Below are 18,517 nucleotides of genomic sequence, written 5' to 3' on the forward strand. Positions count from 1 at the left end.
TTTGGACCTGACTGCATTTGGGAAGAATGGCTAAGAGAAATTGTAGCAAGGGCCAGGGGGACACATCCAGTCCACTCATCCAGAGATTAAAAGAGCTGAGATACACTTGGGAATCGTTTCTAGCTGACTGGATGATATAGGCTTCCAACTGATGGTATGATGGCTAAAAAATGTACCTCTGAAATGAAATGTATGGGTTTAAAAGTATGCCAGGGCCTTAACTGGGGGGAGCTTGGCTACCGCCACTGTATTTTATGCTTAATTTGAGAAGTAATGGGACATGATGCAGATTTCTGAGGAGAATGAATGTTCAGAGCTGTGGTTTAGGAAAATCAATCTTCAGGATTATAGGTGAGTGAGAGGCCAGGGGAGACCATTTAGGGGTTCACTGCAGTTAGTTTTTATATCCTTCAAATACATTCTATTTATTTGGTTCCCCTTCTGTCCTCGCCACCCATCATTTGGCAGAGCCAGGCCTTTAGTAAGCATTTGGTGGTGCTTGCTGAATCGAAAACCACAAATTTACTTTGAGGGTCCCTTTGCAATGCCCCTATTACTCACCAGGTGGCACCATTACAGCATTACTTACAGAGCAGACGTCCTTCTATATGCACAGTGCTTCCAAGCAGAAAGGCTGTGTTTCTTTGAGGGAATTCTCCTTCTGGGGACAATCTAGAGGTGTGGGGTTGGGGAGGGGGGTGGAGGGAATGGTAGCTAAAGATTCAAGAATATTCTTTTTGTATTGTACATCAACTATCCCTCAACTTTTAAAAATATTCCTTTTGTACTTCTATATATCATTTCTTATTGTAGCTGAGAATCTTGGCTGAATTTCTATTTCTAGGCATATAAATGGAGAAAGATGCTTAGGAAAACCTGCCTTTTCAAAGATGCAAGCAGTTTTCTGTCTTGCAAGGAGTATTAGACTCAAATATATCTGCGGAAGAACTGTCCCTTAGTTCTGGGAATACTTCTAGGTGAGCCATTTCATTATACATATCAAGCAAAGACCATACTCTGGTGGATACTGAAGCCACAAAAAACTGCATATTTATGTCGTAGGCCAGTTTGCATCTCTTAGAGAAATAACTATTTCTCTAGAACAGGTTTTAGTTGTACCACGCTAAAGTTGTAGCTTATTTCTGTGAAGTTGTATGTTTTCATTTTGAGATTTAGAGCTAACCCTGAGAGACTTCCCCGTGAGAGACAGGAGCGCCAGAAACAGAAAGGGTTGTGATGACTTACGTGCAGCGCTGCGCTGGGTTCAGACATAAAGTTCAGCATAAAGCCGTGGGGGGAGGGGATGGGAGCCATCACCTCACTGCCACACATCAGCAGTGCTCTGACAAACTCCCAAGTACTGGAAGACTTGGAAATAATGGTAGACAAGATCCTTAGTACATTCTAATGGGTATCAGTATAGTTTGAATTTGTTGAATAAGTGGTAAGTCATCAGGTTTATGCAAAGCTTTCAATTCAGTGTGGGAAATACTCTGGAGGCCCCAGGAGGCAAGGGTGTATCAGTTCAGGCAGGGTCATTTCTTCTTTGTTATTTTTTGCATTTAAAAGTCTCATTATCTTTTAGTTCAGTGATTCTTACCTTTTTACTTAATTCTTACCTTTTAGAATTAAGTTAAAACAATAGATCTTCTCTCTAGAGAATATACGTACACGATTTTGCATTCAATTTCAAGGGGCTATGGCCCCCTGAAATTCATAGTGACCCCATCCATGAGTCCCAGGTTAGAAATCTCACCTGAAACTCACTCATCAGAAGCATTACAAAGGAGAAATGCCAGAGGAGAGTGGGGAATCTGGAGAAAGGAGGAGGTGGGAGAAAAACCTGTGCTGTATCCCTCTGAAATGCTGATGCAGGTCACTAAAGAAAGCTGAAAAATTGCTTTATCTGGGGAGATTTTTATCTATCTGGACTTGGAAGAGCTGGAGAACTTCTAGGAGCCCTGGGCTAAAGGACTGATGACCATTTAGGATGGTAGGCATAGGAAGAGGAACTGAATTGGCATCAAGGGTTAAAAGCCTAAACCAGACATTTCTACAGGTGCTAAAGAGCTAAGCTGCCTTGAGATTCATGTCACTCTCTGCGGAATCTGAGCTACAGGGAACAGGAAAGAGGCACACGAATGGATCTGTGTCAGGGAATATCTGGGAACATCAGCTTCTTCCTCTCAAGAAGCAAGTCCGGAAGACCATCCTCTCTGTGCCATTATTGAATTATCACCTGCTAGACCCTGAGAAGGCTCACTAACCAAAACCTGACCTGCAATTACTTGTTCCCACTGAGAAGATGAGAAGTGAGTAAAACCAGCATTTCTTCCTGTTCAGGACTCTTAGACTCTTGATTGGGGAAGTAAGGGATTTCCTTCTCTGAAGATGAAACAATAGAGCAATTAACGGAGTGGTTCCCATCTAGGGTTCTTTAAGTCAGAAGATCTGGATTAAGTCCTGGTTCTGCCAAGTACTAGCTGTATGACCTTGACCAAGCCTTGGAAGTCTGTTTTTGGAACTGTTAAGTGAAAATAATAATAGTGCCTGCTTCATAGGGCTGTTGGGAGATAAAATTGGGCACAGTGTCTGGCACACAGTAAGTGCTCAATAAATGATAGCTATCATTGTTGTTATCGGTGCAGAATGCTGGAACTGTAACAGGAAACTATCTTCCAGCCCTCAGGGACACTTCCCCACTAATATACTTTAGCTGCCCTCTCTAGAGCCCTGGCACATATTCCCCAACCACTGCACAACTCAAGGCTTCCTCTGGTATCCTATGTGTACAGAGCTGACTTTAAGTCCCTTTTGACCCATAACTACATGACATTTATGAAGAAAGTCCATGTCAGCTTGGGAATCTCATCATCCCCTTGACTATCTTGAATGATAAGAGTTTTAGATAGGGAAGGATTATATTAAACAAGAGCTTCTAGAACCTTCCCTAAGTAATTGTATTTTCCCAGAGGAGCCAGTCACCACCACCACCACCGCCTATCCCAAGAGAACTGTAAGAAAAAACTAACATTTGCACAAGACTTCCCAGGAATCTTAGATATTTTTCTCCTTAACAATTTTTGTCCCCATTTTACACAGGCAGAAACTAAGCCTCAAGCAAGGACGCAAGTCTCAAGCACTCATTTACTGTTGGAACTGAGATTCAGTGCCAGTGCTCTTTCCATCTCTCTGCAACAACCACACAGCAAGAACGCACACACATACATAACACACATACATACATATGCAGATATGCAAGTGCAAGTGCACACACACACACAGAACCCCAGCTCATTCTTCTCCCAAATTTTGTTTGGAGCAGCTTGGAAAATCTCCAGTGCCCCAGGGAGCAGACTAGAGCTGATGTCAATCTAAGCTCCCAGGGGTGGGGGGGGGGGGGGTGGGGACACCTTACAGGCATTCTCCACAAGAGGCCTGAGGCAGTTTTTGTGGTTTCCTTTGTGATATGTCACTCTACTGCCAGAGATTCCGGGCAATCCCTCCTGAACAATACCCGTTCCCTAACCCTCCCATGGAACAAGTGTCATGCCTACCATTCCAGGACTCAGATTTGGAAATCATCTCCCAGGAGCCAGGTGCTTCACTGAAAAGAAGTCTCCTGCACATCTGGAGTTCTTGCTACCAAAAACCCTTGTTAGTTTGGGAGTCTCAACACGTACCATCTCCAGCTTGAGGTGAAGGTCCAGGTCGGAAATGACCGCAGGTAGAGTTGGCAACGCATGTCCCAATCACGGCAGGGACGGTCAACTCCTTGGAACCAGAGGCAAGAAGAGAGGAGGAAAGGCATGGTCCCTGTAGTTCCCGCTAAGCCTGTGCCCATGCAGTGGGTCCAGAAGCCCCACCCTGACATCGCCCTTGTACCAGTCAGCAAGGAGGGGAGATGACGCCGCTTTATTAAGGTTAACACCAAGGAAAGCACTGAGAAGGGATACACGGAGGAGGAGAAAGGGCACACAAAGTCACCACTTGAGGAGGTGGGAAGGAAGCACATCAGTTAGGAGCCTCAGGGCGGCCACATGCTCCATGCCCTGGTTGTGGGGGTGAAAGAGGAGAGGAGAGGGGAGAGCGCCGTGAGAGCCTGGGCCTCACAGAAGGGTCTGAAGCCCCCTGAACCTAACACCAGAGCCACAAGCCCTGCCCCTCAGGGCTCACACACTACTACACAGGTCGACACACATAACGCACACAAGACATTATGGAGGCAGCACCAAGAGGCAGCGGGCACGGAAGCGTTGACGGGAAAAGGAAACTGAAGTTAAGCAGGTATAGCCAGGAAAGAGAGAGTTTTTGGCTGCAGCCCTCAAGAGCCCCTCAGTGTCCCCTAAATCTGGGCTGTTGCTGAGCATCCCCAAGTCTCTGCCTGTGAACTGGGCTCTTTGTTCTCTAAGCCTCAGTGAATGGATAAAGCAATCCCAGATGAAGTCAGTGACAAGGCAGGATCCACTCTGCATGCAGAATCCTAGAGGTTGAGCTACTATGTCTTCATGCACATTGATAGTCAGCTCCTCCCAGCCCAGAGGCCCTTGGAACCCCATTCACCCAGACTCCTAGGGCTGCAGTTCCCTCCTCAAGCTTCTTTTACCAATCAGCAGCCGCAGAGATCTGTGAGGGGAGAGGCTTCTGCAGAATGCTGAATAGCTTGGATTTCATCAGAAGGGTAAATTTTCTGTTGCCAGAACAGAATACCCCCAACTCCTTAATTTCTAGGTAAATCGTTAGAGATTATTTGCCAGAATCCTAGATAAGTCCTTTTTCAGAATAGAAAAAGCAGAATTTTATTTACACAATTCAGGGGTTCTCCTGTTGGCTGGAGAGGGGGAAAGGGCAGGGTAGGGGGTTGGATGGGAGTCCAGAGATGGGCGCTTCCTCTCCTGCAACCTCACCTTTCCGCAGTTTGCTACGTCTCGCTTGGTCAGGCAGAAAGAATTCCTGATGCTCCCAAAGTCCTTCACCCTATAAATGCTTCCTCCAGGGAGTCTCTTCCGCCTGACCCGCAAGAGTAGCGGTCGGAGTGAAGCATGCTGCACCGCGCGGTTCAGTCCTCTCGCGTCATGCTCTCGGAAACCCAAAGCCAGCCCGGGAAAGTAGTGCCCCCTCGGAGTCCCCTCACAGAGAGGCCTCTCCCTCCAGCTGCAGCAGGGTAATGTCGGGCAGGTCGAGGGGCTCCACAAGTGGCCCGTCCCCCCCAAGGAGGCCAGCACAGGGGCTCTCGGGGCGCTCACAGTGACTAGTGGGTGTGGCGGAGCTGGGCATCTCCTTCTCTTCTGAATCGTCGTCCTCCTCGTCCTCAGGATCGCGACCCAGCAAACCGCTGTCCTCGATCCCAAGCGAAGGGGTCTCCGGCTCTTGAGGGGCGCCCGGGAAGCTCCCCTTGCCGCCGACCACGCCCAGGCCACCTTGGCGGGGCGCGGTGGTCATAATCCGGCACATGGAGACGATGGCTCGCTGGTTGGCGCACACGTCGTCCGAGAGCACCTGGATGTGCGAGGCCTGCTCATCCAGGGCCCCCCGCATGGCCCTCACGTCCTCAAACAGGGCCTGCAGCTGGGCCTTCAGGTGCTCCATCAGCTCCTTCATGCCGCCGTTGTACTCCCCGGAGATCACGTCCCCCACGGCCGGCACTGTGGACACCTCCAGAGGTGCCGGCATGTCGCCGTCGTCCTTGGTCATGATCTCCAGCAGACCGTCCTCCATTGAATGGCAGAAGCGGGCGGTGGCGGCTCCGGGTCCGGTCCAGCCCGGCCTCGAGGTGGGAGGAAGGTACGGGGAGGGGGAGAGGTGCCTGGAGGGGCTGGGAAGAGGAGGCTCCCGAGAGGGGCAGGGAGCCGACGTGAGGAGGTGAGTCTCGGGCGGAGGGTGCGGGCGGGATCGGGGAGGCCGGGAAGAGCCTGCAGGACGAGGATCGCGCTACAGTCCCAGGGCCGGCGTCTCTCCGGCTCGCCACGGGGCGAAAGCGCCCTGCCCTACCTACCCTCCTGAATTGCACCCGTGTCAGCTCCGCCCTCTGGGCGCCAAGAGCGGCAAGTGCCTGCGGGTTCCCTGGGTCACGGAAGCGCTCGCACAGGGGCTCAGGTCGAGGCAGAGGCCAACAGCGGGTCGAGCTCGGGACTCCCCTCGGCCATTAACGGGCAGCGTCCGCGAGTGTGGTTGGAAGTGACACGGGCGGGTCTCCCAGCCGAGCCGCGGATGCTCCTCTGTTTCCAAGGCGACGCACGGCACTTAAATGACGTGTGTCTCCATGGCAACCAGGAAGTGGAGAAGAAAAGGGAGGATGGTTGGGAAGCTGCAGTGGGACTCTGGAGTCTGAGCTAGCGGGCGGAGCGGGAGGGGAGGGGACGCTGCAGTGGCCTCAGCTGAGGCTGAAAGAGCGTGTGGCTGCAATGTTTAATAGGGAAGCATGAGAGAGCAGTTTGCTGCATAAATCCCCAGGTCGGGGAGACATCGTCCCTCCCCTAGCCTGGGTGGTAGACACTGAGCGCGACTGCCTTGGAAGGATTTTCACCCGCCCGAAATCCTTTCCCTGAGGATGACGTTAGAGCCGCGTCCTACTTCTCTGTCCTCCAGCAGGGAAGCAGAGCGGGTAGCGAGGCCGACCCTATTACCCAGACTAGAGCTGGTGCGCGACGGCGACCTGGAGCCGGCCCCGCCCGGCCTTAGAGGTGCAGAGGCGCGGGAGGGCACTACGGAGGTTTCCGCCACTCCCTTCTGCTTCTGCAGTAAATCAGCCCTCGCTGTAGATAAGATAGTACAGGAGCCGAGAAAAGGTGGGATTCCCTCCCATATGAGACCCAACCGCTTCTACTCAGGGCACTGGGGGTTCTTCCAGCACGGTGAGGCAAAGCGCTTCAGTTTTGAGAAAGAAAGCTCCGTAAGAACAGAGATTTTTGTCTCCTCCGTGTCCTCCAGCACGGAATCCCCAGCACCCAAAATAGAACCTGGCGCGTAGTAAGTAAATGCTCAGTACGTTTGTTGAATGAATAATTTAACAAGAACCACTGCGTCCCCATTCCCTCACCCATTACTCTCCAGCTCACAGGTAGTGGATTTTAGGAGACCTGAATTCAGTTTTGTTTCTTCCATTTATTAGTTCAGAGACCCTGAATAAATCATTTTCCTGATCTGTTAGGGGATTGGACTGGGCAATATTGGGTAATATTATTTCTAACTCTGAATAACACTGCATCAGCTCACAGTTGAAAGGGCGAACTGTCGAAAATGTGTGGAAGGGATGGGGAGGAAGGATTATGTAAGGGTAATTCCCCCTCAGCAGGCCCACCACCCATGTACAGACATACATGGGGTGTCTCAACCGTTGTGACAATGCCTTTCCCTTTTTGAGGAGCGGAGTGGGAAAGGAGGAGGAGGAAGAAAAGTTGAATTTAATACATTTACAGATGACTTCAGATTGCAAAGCAAGCAATACCTAGGCAGCAGCATATTAACTAATAATGACCTTAGTAAATTGGAGAAGCCAAGTGTTCAGAAACCAAAAATGAAGTTCACAAGAAGAAGTAAATCTGAGGAAGAGAAAAGCTGTATCATTTCAAGATGGGGAAGAGCTAGGTATGGGTGAGTGTTTCGTATACTAGTGGTTCAGTGATAGCAAATGTGTTACCTTGAGGTTTCCCTGCTTGCATACTCTAGTGGTGAGGAGTGGGGCTGGCCCAGAGAAACTTTTCTGGCGCTAAAAAACTCTTTGGCTTATTCCTTGTCTTACTGCTATTAAAATAGAAACAAGTGGGAAAATATCCTAAACAGCAAAATGTTTAATCAAATGTTGATATAATAAAGTATTATGCAGCCATTAGAAATTTGATTTCCCAAAACAAATATATGGAGAAAGTTTTAAAACCTATTGTATTTTCTCTGATTCAATCCTATTTGCTCATTCCATCCTTCCTCTGTTCCACAGACTTGTGACTCTCGCCTCAGTTATCACTCCCACCTTCACCATGTGTCCCACAGGTTATTCCTAAAGCTCAGGAGAAGACAGAAATGCTTTTCCTTGGTTTCCCTAAGCACAGCCAAAGTGCGCTGATATTCACGAAAAGACTTTACCAAAAAGGAGCTGTAGGAAAACTAGAAACAGACAAGACACACCAAAAACAGCTGAGCTTACACAGTATAAGTTTATAGCAAGCATAGTCTCAGGGTTTACGGATTCAACCCTGCTGCTCGTCTTTTCCTGGAGACTTTTGCTATAGTCAGAAAAGACTGGCATGATTTTCAGATTTTTTGCCTGGGTCTGTTACTTCACATCTCTTGACCAGCACTTCGCAAGGATGATTTCACCTTGCCAGCTCCCTCACTCTTCAGATAGGCCCCTGCCTTCTACCTACAAGAACTGACCCTGTCCCCAGCACAGAGCCTCCCATCTTAGCCTTAACCTTACATTAAACATAGCCCCTATACAGTAGGAGCTGGTTTATGCCGTCATACAAGGCCCTTTGCCACTGTTGTTGTGGATACCATTATGTCAAGGCTTTCAGCATAGATTACATTATGCTCCCCAGAGACGCTGGCATGAGGTCTGCTGAGAGTACATGGGGTCTGAGCCTAGAGGGAGGGGAAATTATTGGAGAAGCACGAAAGAATATGGGAAACAGTGCAGAGATCAAGGGGTGAGGCTGATCCAGTCAAGTTCCAAGTCAGACATTGGAGAGCCAAGGGTACGTGGGATCTGGGGGTGTGGACTAGTAGCAAGACTTGAAAATACAAGGAGACAATTGGCGCCTCAGATTCAGAACCAGATAATTTTAGGAATTCTGTGTGAAATTGAGACAAGGGGAAATAGGAGAGGTCTAGTCTCAGAAAAGTAAGGGGGACAGATGCAGAGAGTGGAGCAGAGCCTCAGTCAGCTGTTTGGGTTACAGTGCTGGACCCTCTGGAAGCCAGGGCCCTGGGGTTTGTTAATTGGGTCCATCCCCAAGCTGAATGGATAGGTACTCTGGCCATATCACTAGAGTATTTGGACACAGCAAGAAAAAATAAGCCCTATGCACTCCTCTTCTGCTTCCTGCCTTTTTCTTTTCCTCTGGGAATCACCTTAGCTGTTCTATTCCTTCATCCCAATCTCATCAGCTCATGGGGGGAAGAGACTCACGCTGCATAGATAAAGGTCTCCGTCAGGTACACCTAGTTCCAAACTTCAAATTGTCACTAAAATTGTGATTCTTAATAGTCTCTGCCATTTTCCTCTGTCTCGTGTCTAGTTTATCCCCAGTGTCTATTTTATATAGCTGGTGTACTTTTTGCACTACAAATCCAGCAATTGTAATTAAGATGCTCGCTTGACTCAGATCTAGAATGATGGTCAAAATCAAGGAACAGCTGACTGCTGCACCACAGGTCTGCAATTCCAGACAGTACTCCCCAAATGTAAATTTTATGAAGCTGAGCTGCCTTGTGGCCCATCTCAGCATGATATCACATTCAAAAGAAACACATCTAATAACAAAAAAGAACTGAAAAGCAATTGAGATTTTTATTATGTCTCTGGAAAAACTCTAAAGGGGTTTACATTCTTAGCACAGAGCAAAACATCTTAAACTTCTCTTTCCTCCTTCTCTATTCATCTCGCTCATGTGAGCATAGCTGTTGCTACCCTTCTCTCTCCCCTCTCCCCCAACACCGCCAAACTTTCTCTCAAGGCTGGCCCTTGCTTCTTCACTCCCCCACCCCCTTTACTTTTTTTTTTTTGGCGGTACGCGGGCCTCTCACTGTTGTGGCCTCTCCCATTGCGGAGCACAGGCTCCGGACGCGCAGGCTCAGCGGCCATGGCTCACGGGCCCAGCCGCTCCGCGGCATGTGGGATCTTCCCAGACCGGGGCACGAACCCGTGTCCCCGGCATCGGCCGGCGGACTCTCAACCACTGTGCCACCAAGGAAGCCCCCTCTTTACTTCTTGAGTGTATTCTTTTTCTCTTCTGCAAGAAGAAACTCCTTTTCCTTGTTTCAGCTCCTTTGATTCTGTCCCTCAGTTCCCTGATCAGCAGAGGTACCAGGAGCCCCAGCTGTCAGTGACAGGGGTCTCCTTCCAAGAGGGTAAGAAAGACTGAGAGGCTGAGAATAATCACATTATTGTGGATTTTGTCTGTCACATAGACTAAATTTTCTCATCATGAGTGGGTGGGTGGCCTGGTGTTACAGCCAACCTGCTTTGCTCATCTCCACATTTGTACGGAGAAATGAGCGTGGTCATTGGCAAAGATCCGAAATCCATATGAGTCTCTGACTGGAGAGGGGGTCCAACTGTTCACACACTCAGGAGTCTCTACTGTCACAGATATGGTCATGAGGTGAGACACACACGCACACACACACACACACACACACACACACACACACACACACCCCCCTCACTTAAGCCCAGAGCTGGGCTTTCAGTTGCTTGCTTTGTGCCTTCAACCTAATTTTAGGAATCCTAAAGGCCACCCCTCCCCATTTCTTTTTCACTCATATTAACTTTACTCAGAGCAAGAATACCAGGGGACCTTCCGACTTCTCATGCAGTCTGCACTTCCACTGAAAATAACCTGTCATTTCAATTAAACCTGCTTTACTTGTTTTTACACTACTTCCCCTTTCTTCATTGCCCACTGCAACAGCTTTTCTTGTTTCAACACTTGCAAAGGGTTTTCCCCTTTTCAGTGCATGTTTAGTCATTTATCCTGTACCACTCTGGACTAGTTCCAGTCCAAGTGTCGCTGGGCAGTTGGCCATAGACACAGACATTCCAAGCTCTGGAGCCACCCATGACCTCTGGTGCAGGACCTGGGGCACCCTCCTCGTGCATCCTCTCCATATATTTTTCTGCCACCAGAAAGTTGCCAATAGCTCAGGGCCTGGTTTGTCCCCAAGTGAGGATCTTCATCAGGCATGGATAATGCTGCACCACCTGAGAACACCCACAATTTCTGGTGCCATGGGGCAATTTTGCTTGACAAATTGCCTCTCCCAGAGTATCAGTCAAATTTGGAAGAAATTATGTCCAAGTATCTGGGCAGGGTATGGACTGTGGTATGTCTGCCTCAGACTTCTCTTCCATTTAAAAGAATTTTTAGAAATTTAGTTCCTTAATACTGACTTATGCAAATTTCTAGGCCCCTTCTCATCTGTCATATCGTAAGGAAGTCTGTGGACAATATATAAAAAAATTTTTCAGGTCTCACTCTTACTAATGCCTCTACTTATACTCTCTCCACACTTCTCAAAGGCCCTAAAAATACTATCAAAAGTGGTTCCTACCACTTCCCTTTTGCTATGAGGTGGTATTCCAAGGCCAACAAGGCACTGTCAGCTGCACTAGTAGAGCAACCACTGTGAGGGTGCACTATGGTTCTACTCAACACAACTACACTAGTATTCATGATTATGTCATGAACAGGGTCCCCCGAAAGTAATCCACATCTTCCAAGGACTGCAAAGTTGCTGCATCTTAGGCAGAAGTGAGGAGGAGGGCCCTTTCTCCAACTTTTTCACCAAGACCCTGAAGCCCCTGTTTTAAGAAGTCTTACATGAAAGCAACTCCATCTTCTGTGGTCAACTACACATTCACAGTTTATAGACACAATGCCTGCTTTGTTTGTTTTAAGGCACTAGGATGCCCTTTGCTCTGGAATGCTCTAGTCCCTCTACTTTGCTTTATACGTCTCCACAGCCATTAACATCTGTGATACTGTATTTTTACTTGTTTGTTTATTCAGTTATGTATTTATTTATTGTCTTTCACCTCCAACTAGGTGTAAGATCCATTAGGACAGAGGTTTGGTTTTGTTCACTGCAATATCTCCAGTGCTAGAATAATGCCTGGCACCTGGGAGATGCTCAATAAATACATGTTGAATAGATGAATGAATGAAGCCTGAATCCATACCTAGAAAAAGAAACATCTCCCTTAGGGACACATAGCCTGCAGAGCTCCAAGTCTGCCTTATCTTAGAGAGCAGGTTTTCTTTGGTTTTAGCCATCTATTTTGATGATCTGTGGCTTATGTTCACACAGTTAAATGGCCCTTTTACTGGCTTTCCTTGTACAAAGGAATACTTACTGTAAGACGCATGGAAGTCCCCACCTCCTGCAAGATAACAAAGTGCTTGTAGCTTTGAAATAAGAGTTATCACCTAGCCACCCACTGGAACCCCCAGCAGCATATTCCACCACTATCCCCATCGAAGTGTCAAAGAATGGGGCCTAGTTTTAGTCCAACTTCAAGGTCAGAGGACTGCATGCTCTCCTCTCCCCTCAAATGTTTAAGAATGGGATGATGCCAAACCTGTATCCCCATCCTGTATGTCACAGAGAAGAACTCCTGATTTATACTCTTATTCTACTGGAGACAGGCTCAGAAGAAGTACCTTGCTACTGGTTATAAGATTGGTAGCTGGGCTTCCCTGGTGGCGCAGAGGTTGAGAGTCCGCCTGCCGATGCAGGGGACACGGGTTCGTGCCCCAGTCCGGGAGGATCCCACATGCCGCGGAGCGGCTGGGCCTGTGAGCCATGGCTGCTGAGCCTGCGTGTCTGGAGCCTGTGCTCCGCAACGGGAGAGGCTACAACAGTGAGAGGCCCGCTTACCGCAAAAAAAAAAAAAAAAAAAAAAAAAAATTGGTAGCTAACTGAGAAGGGATACTATGAAAAGAAAGGTTTCTGTGCTGTAAAGCTAGGGTTTCTCTTCCCTTTGAGTTCTTGAGCTGATAGGCTAGTAATTTAGTGTAATGTTAGCCCAGGGTACTTTATACTATAATACAATTGAGGCCTTTTTGTCCTCTGCTTATGCCTTCCCTACTTCTGTTCTATGAGCAAACCAAAACAAACAAACAAAAACTCTCCACATTGATCAAATATATAACAAAGGAGATATAAAGATCAGTTTTTCCAGGATAGTAAAATCAAATTAAAGACAAACAGCAAACCTGGATCAGAAAAACAGTATTCCAGGAATTGAGGTTAGTTTTAAACAACATTTGTAGGACAATTTCAATAAGAACTTGCTATTCTCAGCAGGGTTATCTGGTCCTCCAAGAAGCAGAGGGCCATTTCACTGGTAATTGACCAGATAAAATGCATTAAAATGGGACTCAGTTCCCCTCAGAAAGTGATCCTGAGTCACATACCCAATCTCCTATTCATCCTAGCTCATCCATCACCATATTACACACCCTTCCAGTTACTTCATGCATTATTAAAAATCAATTCCCTCTTACCAAGGACATCAGTGGCTTTTGCTGCTCAGCAGAACAGTGAGTACCATCCAAGACACTTGCAGGTGTGAGAGACAATAAACTGCTCACAATTTTACATTACTAGAACATTGAAATCACTGGTGTTTCAATTGTAATGATATCTCTGGGACATAAGGCCTCTCTGCTTCATACTTGTGAATTTTTATTAGTGTTTCGGGGATATTCTTTTCATAATAAAGAGTGATTAAGGAGACAGGTTCAATGCAGATGGAGATGGAGCATGGAGATGATACCAGGGCTATAATTTGAGTCTAAAGTCTAAGGGAAGAAAGGAAATGATCAACAGAGGTGAGAGAGAAGGAAAAGCTAGAAGGAGATTCTCCATAGATTTTAAACTCTGAAACAAACCAGCACAGAGGATAGAGGGCAGCATCATACCCTGATTCCACTATGAGGACAAGAGGCAGGATGAAGCATTTAAGTAAGATTTCTTAAAGGACTTCTTGAGAGTGCTGGATCCCTGAGAGGAAGGAGCTTGCCTTTCCTTTCCAGGAGGACTTGAAAACTGTGAGAGTCTTACTTGTCTGAGTTTAGCTTGGAAGGAAATAGATTTATTTACCCTTGAGACCAGCTCTGTGATATTTTGGCACCCCACTGCCTGCATTTGAAGCACAGACCTAAAGCTGAAAGAGTCCTGAAGCAATTGTGTATTTTTCAAAATAGGAAGATTTACAGTAACCTCTGGTCCCATAGACCCTTCTCTAATCCATTCCCTCCTCCCTTTTCTGTAGGCAATGCCATCTTTCAGGCGCTGGTTATCTCATGCCTGGAGGATTGGGACAGTTCCACTTTCAGCCTTTCCTCTGCCCCTCCCCTCTCTCCTCGCTGTAAATCCCTCTCCTTACAGCATTTAGAAGAATCTATTTAAAATTCACATTTGAGCCTTCTCACAACCCAGCTTAAAATATTCCAAAGGTTTCCCATAGCTTCCAGCTTCATTTTTTCCCACCGCTTTCGGCCTCACTGTTTGCCTTCTAGATGCACATACACCCAGCCTCCTCACCTTATTCATGCTGCTCTCTAAGTTTTCTCACCTTTTTCTCCCTTTCCTTTTCTTTTTTTAAAATATATTTATTTATAAAAGTTTCAATAACTACATAACAAAATAAATATGAATAATGCTTCTTTTCTTTTTTTAAATTTTATTTAATTTATTTTTTTATACAGCAGGTTCTTATTAGTCACCAGTTTTATACACATCAGTGTATACATGTCAATCCCAATCGCCCAGTTCACCACACCACCACCACCACCACCACCACCCCACGGCTTTCCCCGCCGGTGTCCATATGTTTGTTCTCTACATCTGTGTCTCAATTTCTGCCCTGCAAACCGGTTCATCTGTACCATTTTTCTCGGTTCCACATATATGCATTAATATATGATATTTGTTTTTCTCTTTCTGACTTACTTCACTCTGTATGACAGTCTCTAGATCCATCCACATCTCAACAAACGACCCAATTTCGTTCCTTTTTATGGCTGAGTAATATTCCATTGTATATATGTACCACATCTTCTTTACCCATTCCTCTGTCAACGGGCATTTAGGTTGCTTCCACGTCCTGGCTATTGTAAATAGAGCTGCAATGAACACTGGGGTGCATGTGTCTTTTTGAATCATGGTTTTCTCTGGGTATATGCCCAGTAGTGGGATTGCTGGGTCATATGGTAATTCTATTTTTAGTTTTTTAAGGAACCTCCATACTGTTCTCCATAGTGGCTGTATCAATTTACATTCCCACCAACAGTGCAAGAGGGTTCCCTTTTCTCCACACCCTCTCCAGCATTTGTTGTTTGTAGATTTTCTGATGATGCCCATTCTAACTGGTGTGAGGTGATACCTCATTGTAGTTTTGATTTGCATTCCTCTAATAATTAGTGATGTTGAGCAGCATTTCATGTGCTTCTTGGCCATCTATATGTCTTCTTTGGAGAAATGTCTATTTAGGCCTTCTGCCCATTTTTTTATTGGGTTGTTTGTTTTTTTAATATTGAGCTGCATGAGCTGTTTATATATTTTGGGGATTAATCCTTTGTCCGTTGATTCATTTGCAGATATTTTCTCCCATCTGAGGGTTGTCTTTTCATCTTGTTTATGGTTTCCTTTGCTGTGCAAAAGCTTTTAAGTTTCATTAGGTCCCATTTGTTTATTTTTGTTTTTATTTTCATTACTCTAGGAGGTGGATCAAAAAAGATCTTGCTGTGATTTATGTCAAAGAGTGTACTTCCTATGTTTTCCTCTAAGAGTTTTATAGTGTCCGGTCTTACATTTAGGCCTTTAATCCATTTTGAGTTTATTTTTGTGTATGGTGTTAGGGACTGTTCTAATTTCATTCTTTTACATGTAGCTGTCCAGTTTTCCCAGCATCACTTATTGAAGAGACTGTCTTTTCTCCATTGTATATACTTGCCTCCTTTCTCATAGATTAGTTGACCATAGGTGTGTGGGTTTATCTCTGGGCTTTCTATCTTGTTCCATTGATCTTTGTTTCTGTTTTTGTGCCAGTACCATGTTGCCTCCATTACTGTAGCTTTATAGTATAGTCTGAAGTCAGGGAGTCTGATTCCTCTAGCTCCTTTTTTTTCCCTCAAGACTGCTTTGACTATTCAGGGTCTTTTGTGTCTCCATACAAATTTTAAGATTTTTTTGTTCTAGTTGTCTAAAAAATGCCATTGGTAATTTGATAGGGATTGCATTGAATCTGTAGATTGCTTTGTGTAGTATAGTCATTTTCACAATGTTGATTCTTCCAATCCAAGAACATGGTATATCCCTCCATCTGTTGGTATCATCTTTAATTTCTTTCATCAGTGTCTTATAGTTTTCTGCATACAGGTCTTTTGTCACCCTAGGTAGGTTTATTCCTAGGTATTTTATTCTTTTTGTTGCACTGGTAAATGGGAGTGTTTCCATAATTTCTCTTTAACATTTTTCATCATTAGTGTATAGGAATGCAAGAGATTTCTGTGCATTAATTCTGTATCCTGCAACTTTACCAAATTCATTGATTAGCTCTAGTAGTTTTCTGGTGGCATCTTTAGGATTCTCTATGTATAGTATCATGTCATCTGCCAAGAGTGACAGTTTTACTTCTTCTTTTCCAATTTGTATTCCTTTTGTTTCTTTTTCTTCTCTGATTGACGTGGCTAGGACTTCCAAAACTATGTTGAATAAGAGTGGTGAGTGTGGACATCCTTGTCTTGTTCCTGATCTTAGAGGAAAATCTTTCAGTTTTTCACCATTGAGAATGATGTTTGCTGTGGGTTCGTCATATATGGCCTTTATTATGTTGAGGTAAGTTCCCTCTATGCCCAGTTTCTGGAGAGTTTTTATCCTAAATGGGTACTGAATTTTGTCAAAAACTTTTTCTGCATCTATTGAGATGATCATATGGTTTTTATTCTTCAATTTGTTAATATGGTATATCACATTCATTGATTTGTGTATATTGAAGAATCCTTGCATCCCTGGGATAAATCCCACTTGATTATGGTGTGTAATCCTTTCAGTGTGTTGCTGGATTCTGTTTGCTAATATTTTGTTGAGGATTTTTGTGTCTATATTCATCAGTGATATTGGTCTGTAATTTTCTTTTTTTGTAGTATCTTTGTCTGGTTTTGGTATCAGGGTGATGGTGGCCTTATAGAATGAGTTTGGGAGTGTTCCTTCCTCTGCAACATTTTGGAAGAGTTTGAGAAGAATGAGTGTTAGCTCTTCTCTAAATGTTTGATAAAATTCACCTGTGAAGCCATCTGATCCTGGACTTTTTTTTTTTTTTTTTGATGTTGGGGGTAGGAGTTTATTAATTTATTTATTTTTGCTGTGTTGCATCTTCATTTCTGTGCAAGGGCTTTCTCTAGTTGTGGCAAGCGGGTGCCACTCTTCATCGCAGTGCACAGGCCTCTCACTATCGCGGCCTCTCTTGTTGTGGAGCACAGGCTCCAGATGCGCAGGCTCAGTAGTTGTGGCTCATGGGCCTATTTGCTCTGCGGCATGTGGGATCCTCCCAGACCAGGGCTCTAACCTGTGTCCCGTGCATTGGCAGGCAGATTCTCAACCACTGCGCCACCAGGGAAGCCCTGGTCCTGGACTTCTCTTTGTTGGAAGATTTTTAATCACAGTTCCAATTTTATTACTTGTGATTGGTCTGTTCATATTTTCTATTTCTTCCTGGTTCAGTCTTGGAAGGTTATACCTTTCTAAAAATTTTTCCATTTCTTCCAGGTTGTCCATTTTATGGCATAGAGTTGCTTGTAGTAGTCTCTTAGGATGCTTTGTATTTCTGTGGTGTCTGTTGTAACTTCTCCTTTTTCATTTCTAATTTTATTGATTTGAGTCCTCTCCCTCTTTTTCTTGATGAGTCTGGCTAATGGTTTATCAATTTTATCTTCTCAAAGAACCAGCTTTTGGTTTTATTGATCTTTGCTATTGTTTTCTTTGTTTCTGTTTCATTTATTTCTGCTCTGATCTTTATGATTTCTTTCCTTCTGTTAACTTTGGGTTTTGTTTGTTCTTCTTTCTCTAGTTCCTTTAGGTGTAAGATTAGATTGTTTATTTGAGATTTTTCTTGTTTCTTGAGGTAGGCTTGTATAGCTATAAACCTCCCTCTTAGAACTGCTTTTGCTGTATCCCGTAGGTTTTGGATCATCATGTTTTCATTGTCATTTGTCTCCAGGTATTTTTTTATTTTCTCTTTGATTTCTTCAGTGATGTCTTGGTTATTGAGTAACGTATTCTTTAGCCTCCGTGTGTTTGTTTTTTATGTTTTTTTCCCTGTAATTCATTTCTAATCTCATAGTGTTGTGGTCAGAAAAGATGCTTGATATGATTTCAGTTTTCTTAAATTTACTGAGGCTTGATTTGTGACCCAACATGTGATCTATCCTGGAGAATGGTCCGTGCGCACTTGAGAAGAAAGTGTAATCTGCTGTTTTTGGATGGAATGTCCTATAAATATCAATTAATTCTATCTGGTCTATTGTGTCTTTTAAAGCTTGTGTTTCCTTATTTATTTTCATTTTGGATGATCTATCCATTGGTGTAAGTGAGTTGTTTAAGTCCCCCACTATTATTGTGTTACTGTCGATTTCCTCTTTTATAGCTGTTAGCAGTTGCCTTATGTATTGAGGTGCTCTTATGTTGGGTGCATATATATTTATAATTGTTATACCTTCTTGGATTGATCCCTTGATCAGTATGTAGTGTCCTTCCTTGTCTCTTGTAACATTCTTTATTTTAAAGTCTATTG

At 45.0% G+C, this 18,517-nt stretch overlaps 1 protein-coding gene across 1 annotated transcript; it reads right to left on the reverse strand.

Annotated features, from left to right (window-relative positions):
* Window positions 1-3,896: 3,896 nt before the first annotated feature.
* On the reverse strand, window positions 3,897-6,175 carry CCDC184 (coiled-coil domain containing 184). Its single transcript, XM_065887907.1, has one exon. It carries the CDS (start codon window positions 5,716-5,718, stop codon window positions 5,131-5,133), a length of 588 nt encoding a protein of 195 aa, XP_065743979.1. The 5' UTR covers window positions 5,719-6,175; the 3' UTR covers window positions 3,897-5,130.
* Between the last annotated feature and the right edge of the window lie 12,342 nt (window positions 6,176-18,517).

The sequence above is a fragment of the Phocoena phocoena genome, chromosome 11, assembly GCF_963924675.1.
Source record: "Phocoena phocoena chromosome 11, mPhoPho1.1, whole genome shotgun sequence".
In the NCBI taxonomy this organism is placed as follows: domain Eukaryota; kingdom Metazoa; phylum Chordata; class Mammalia; order Artiodactyla; family Phocoenidae; genus Phocoena; species Phocoena phocoena.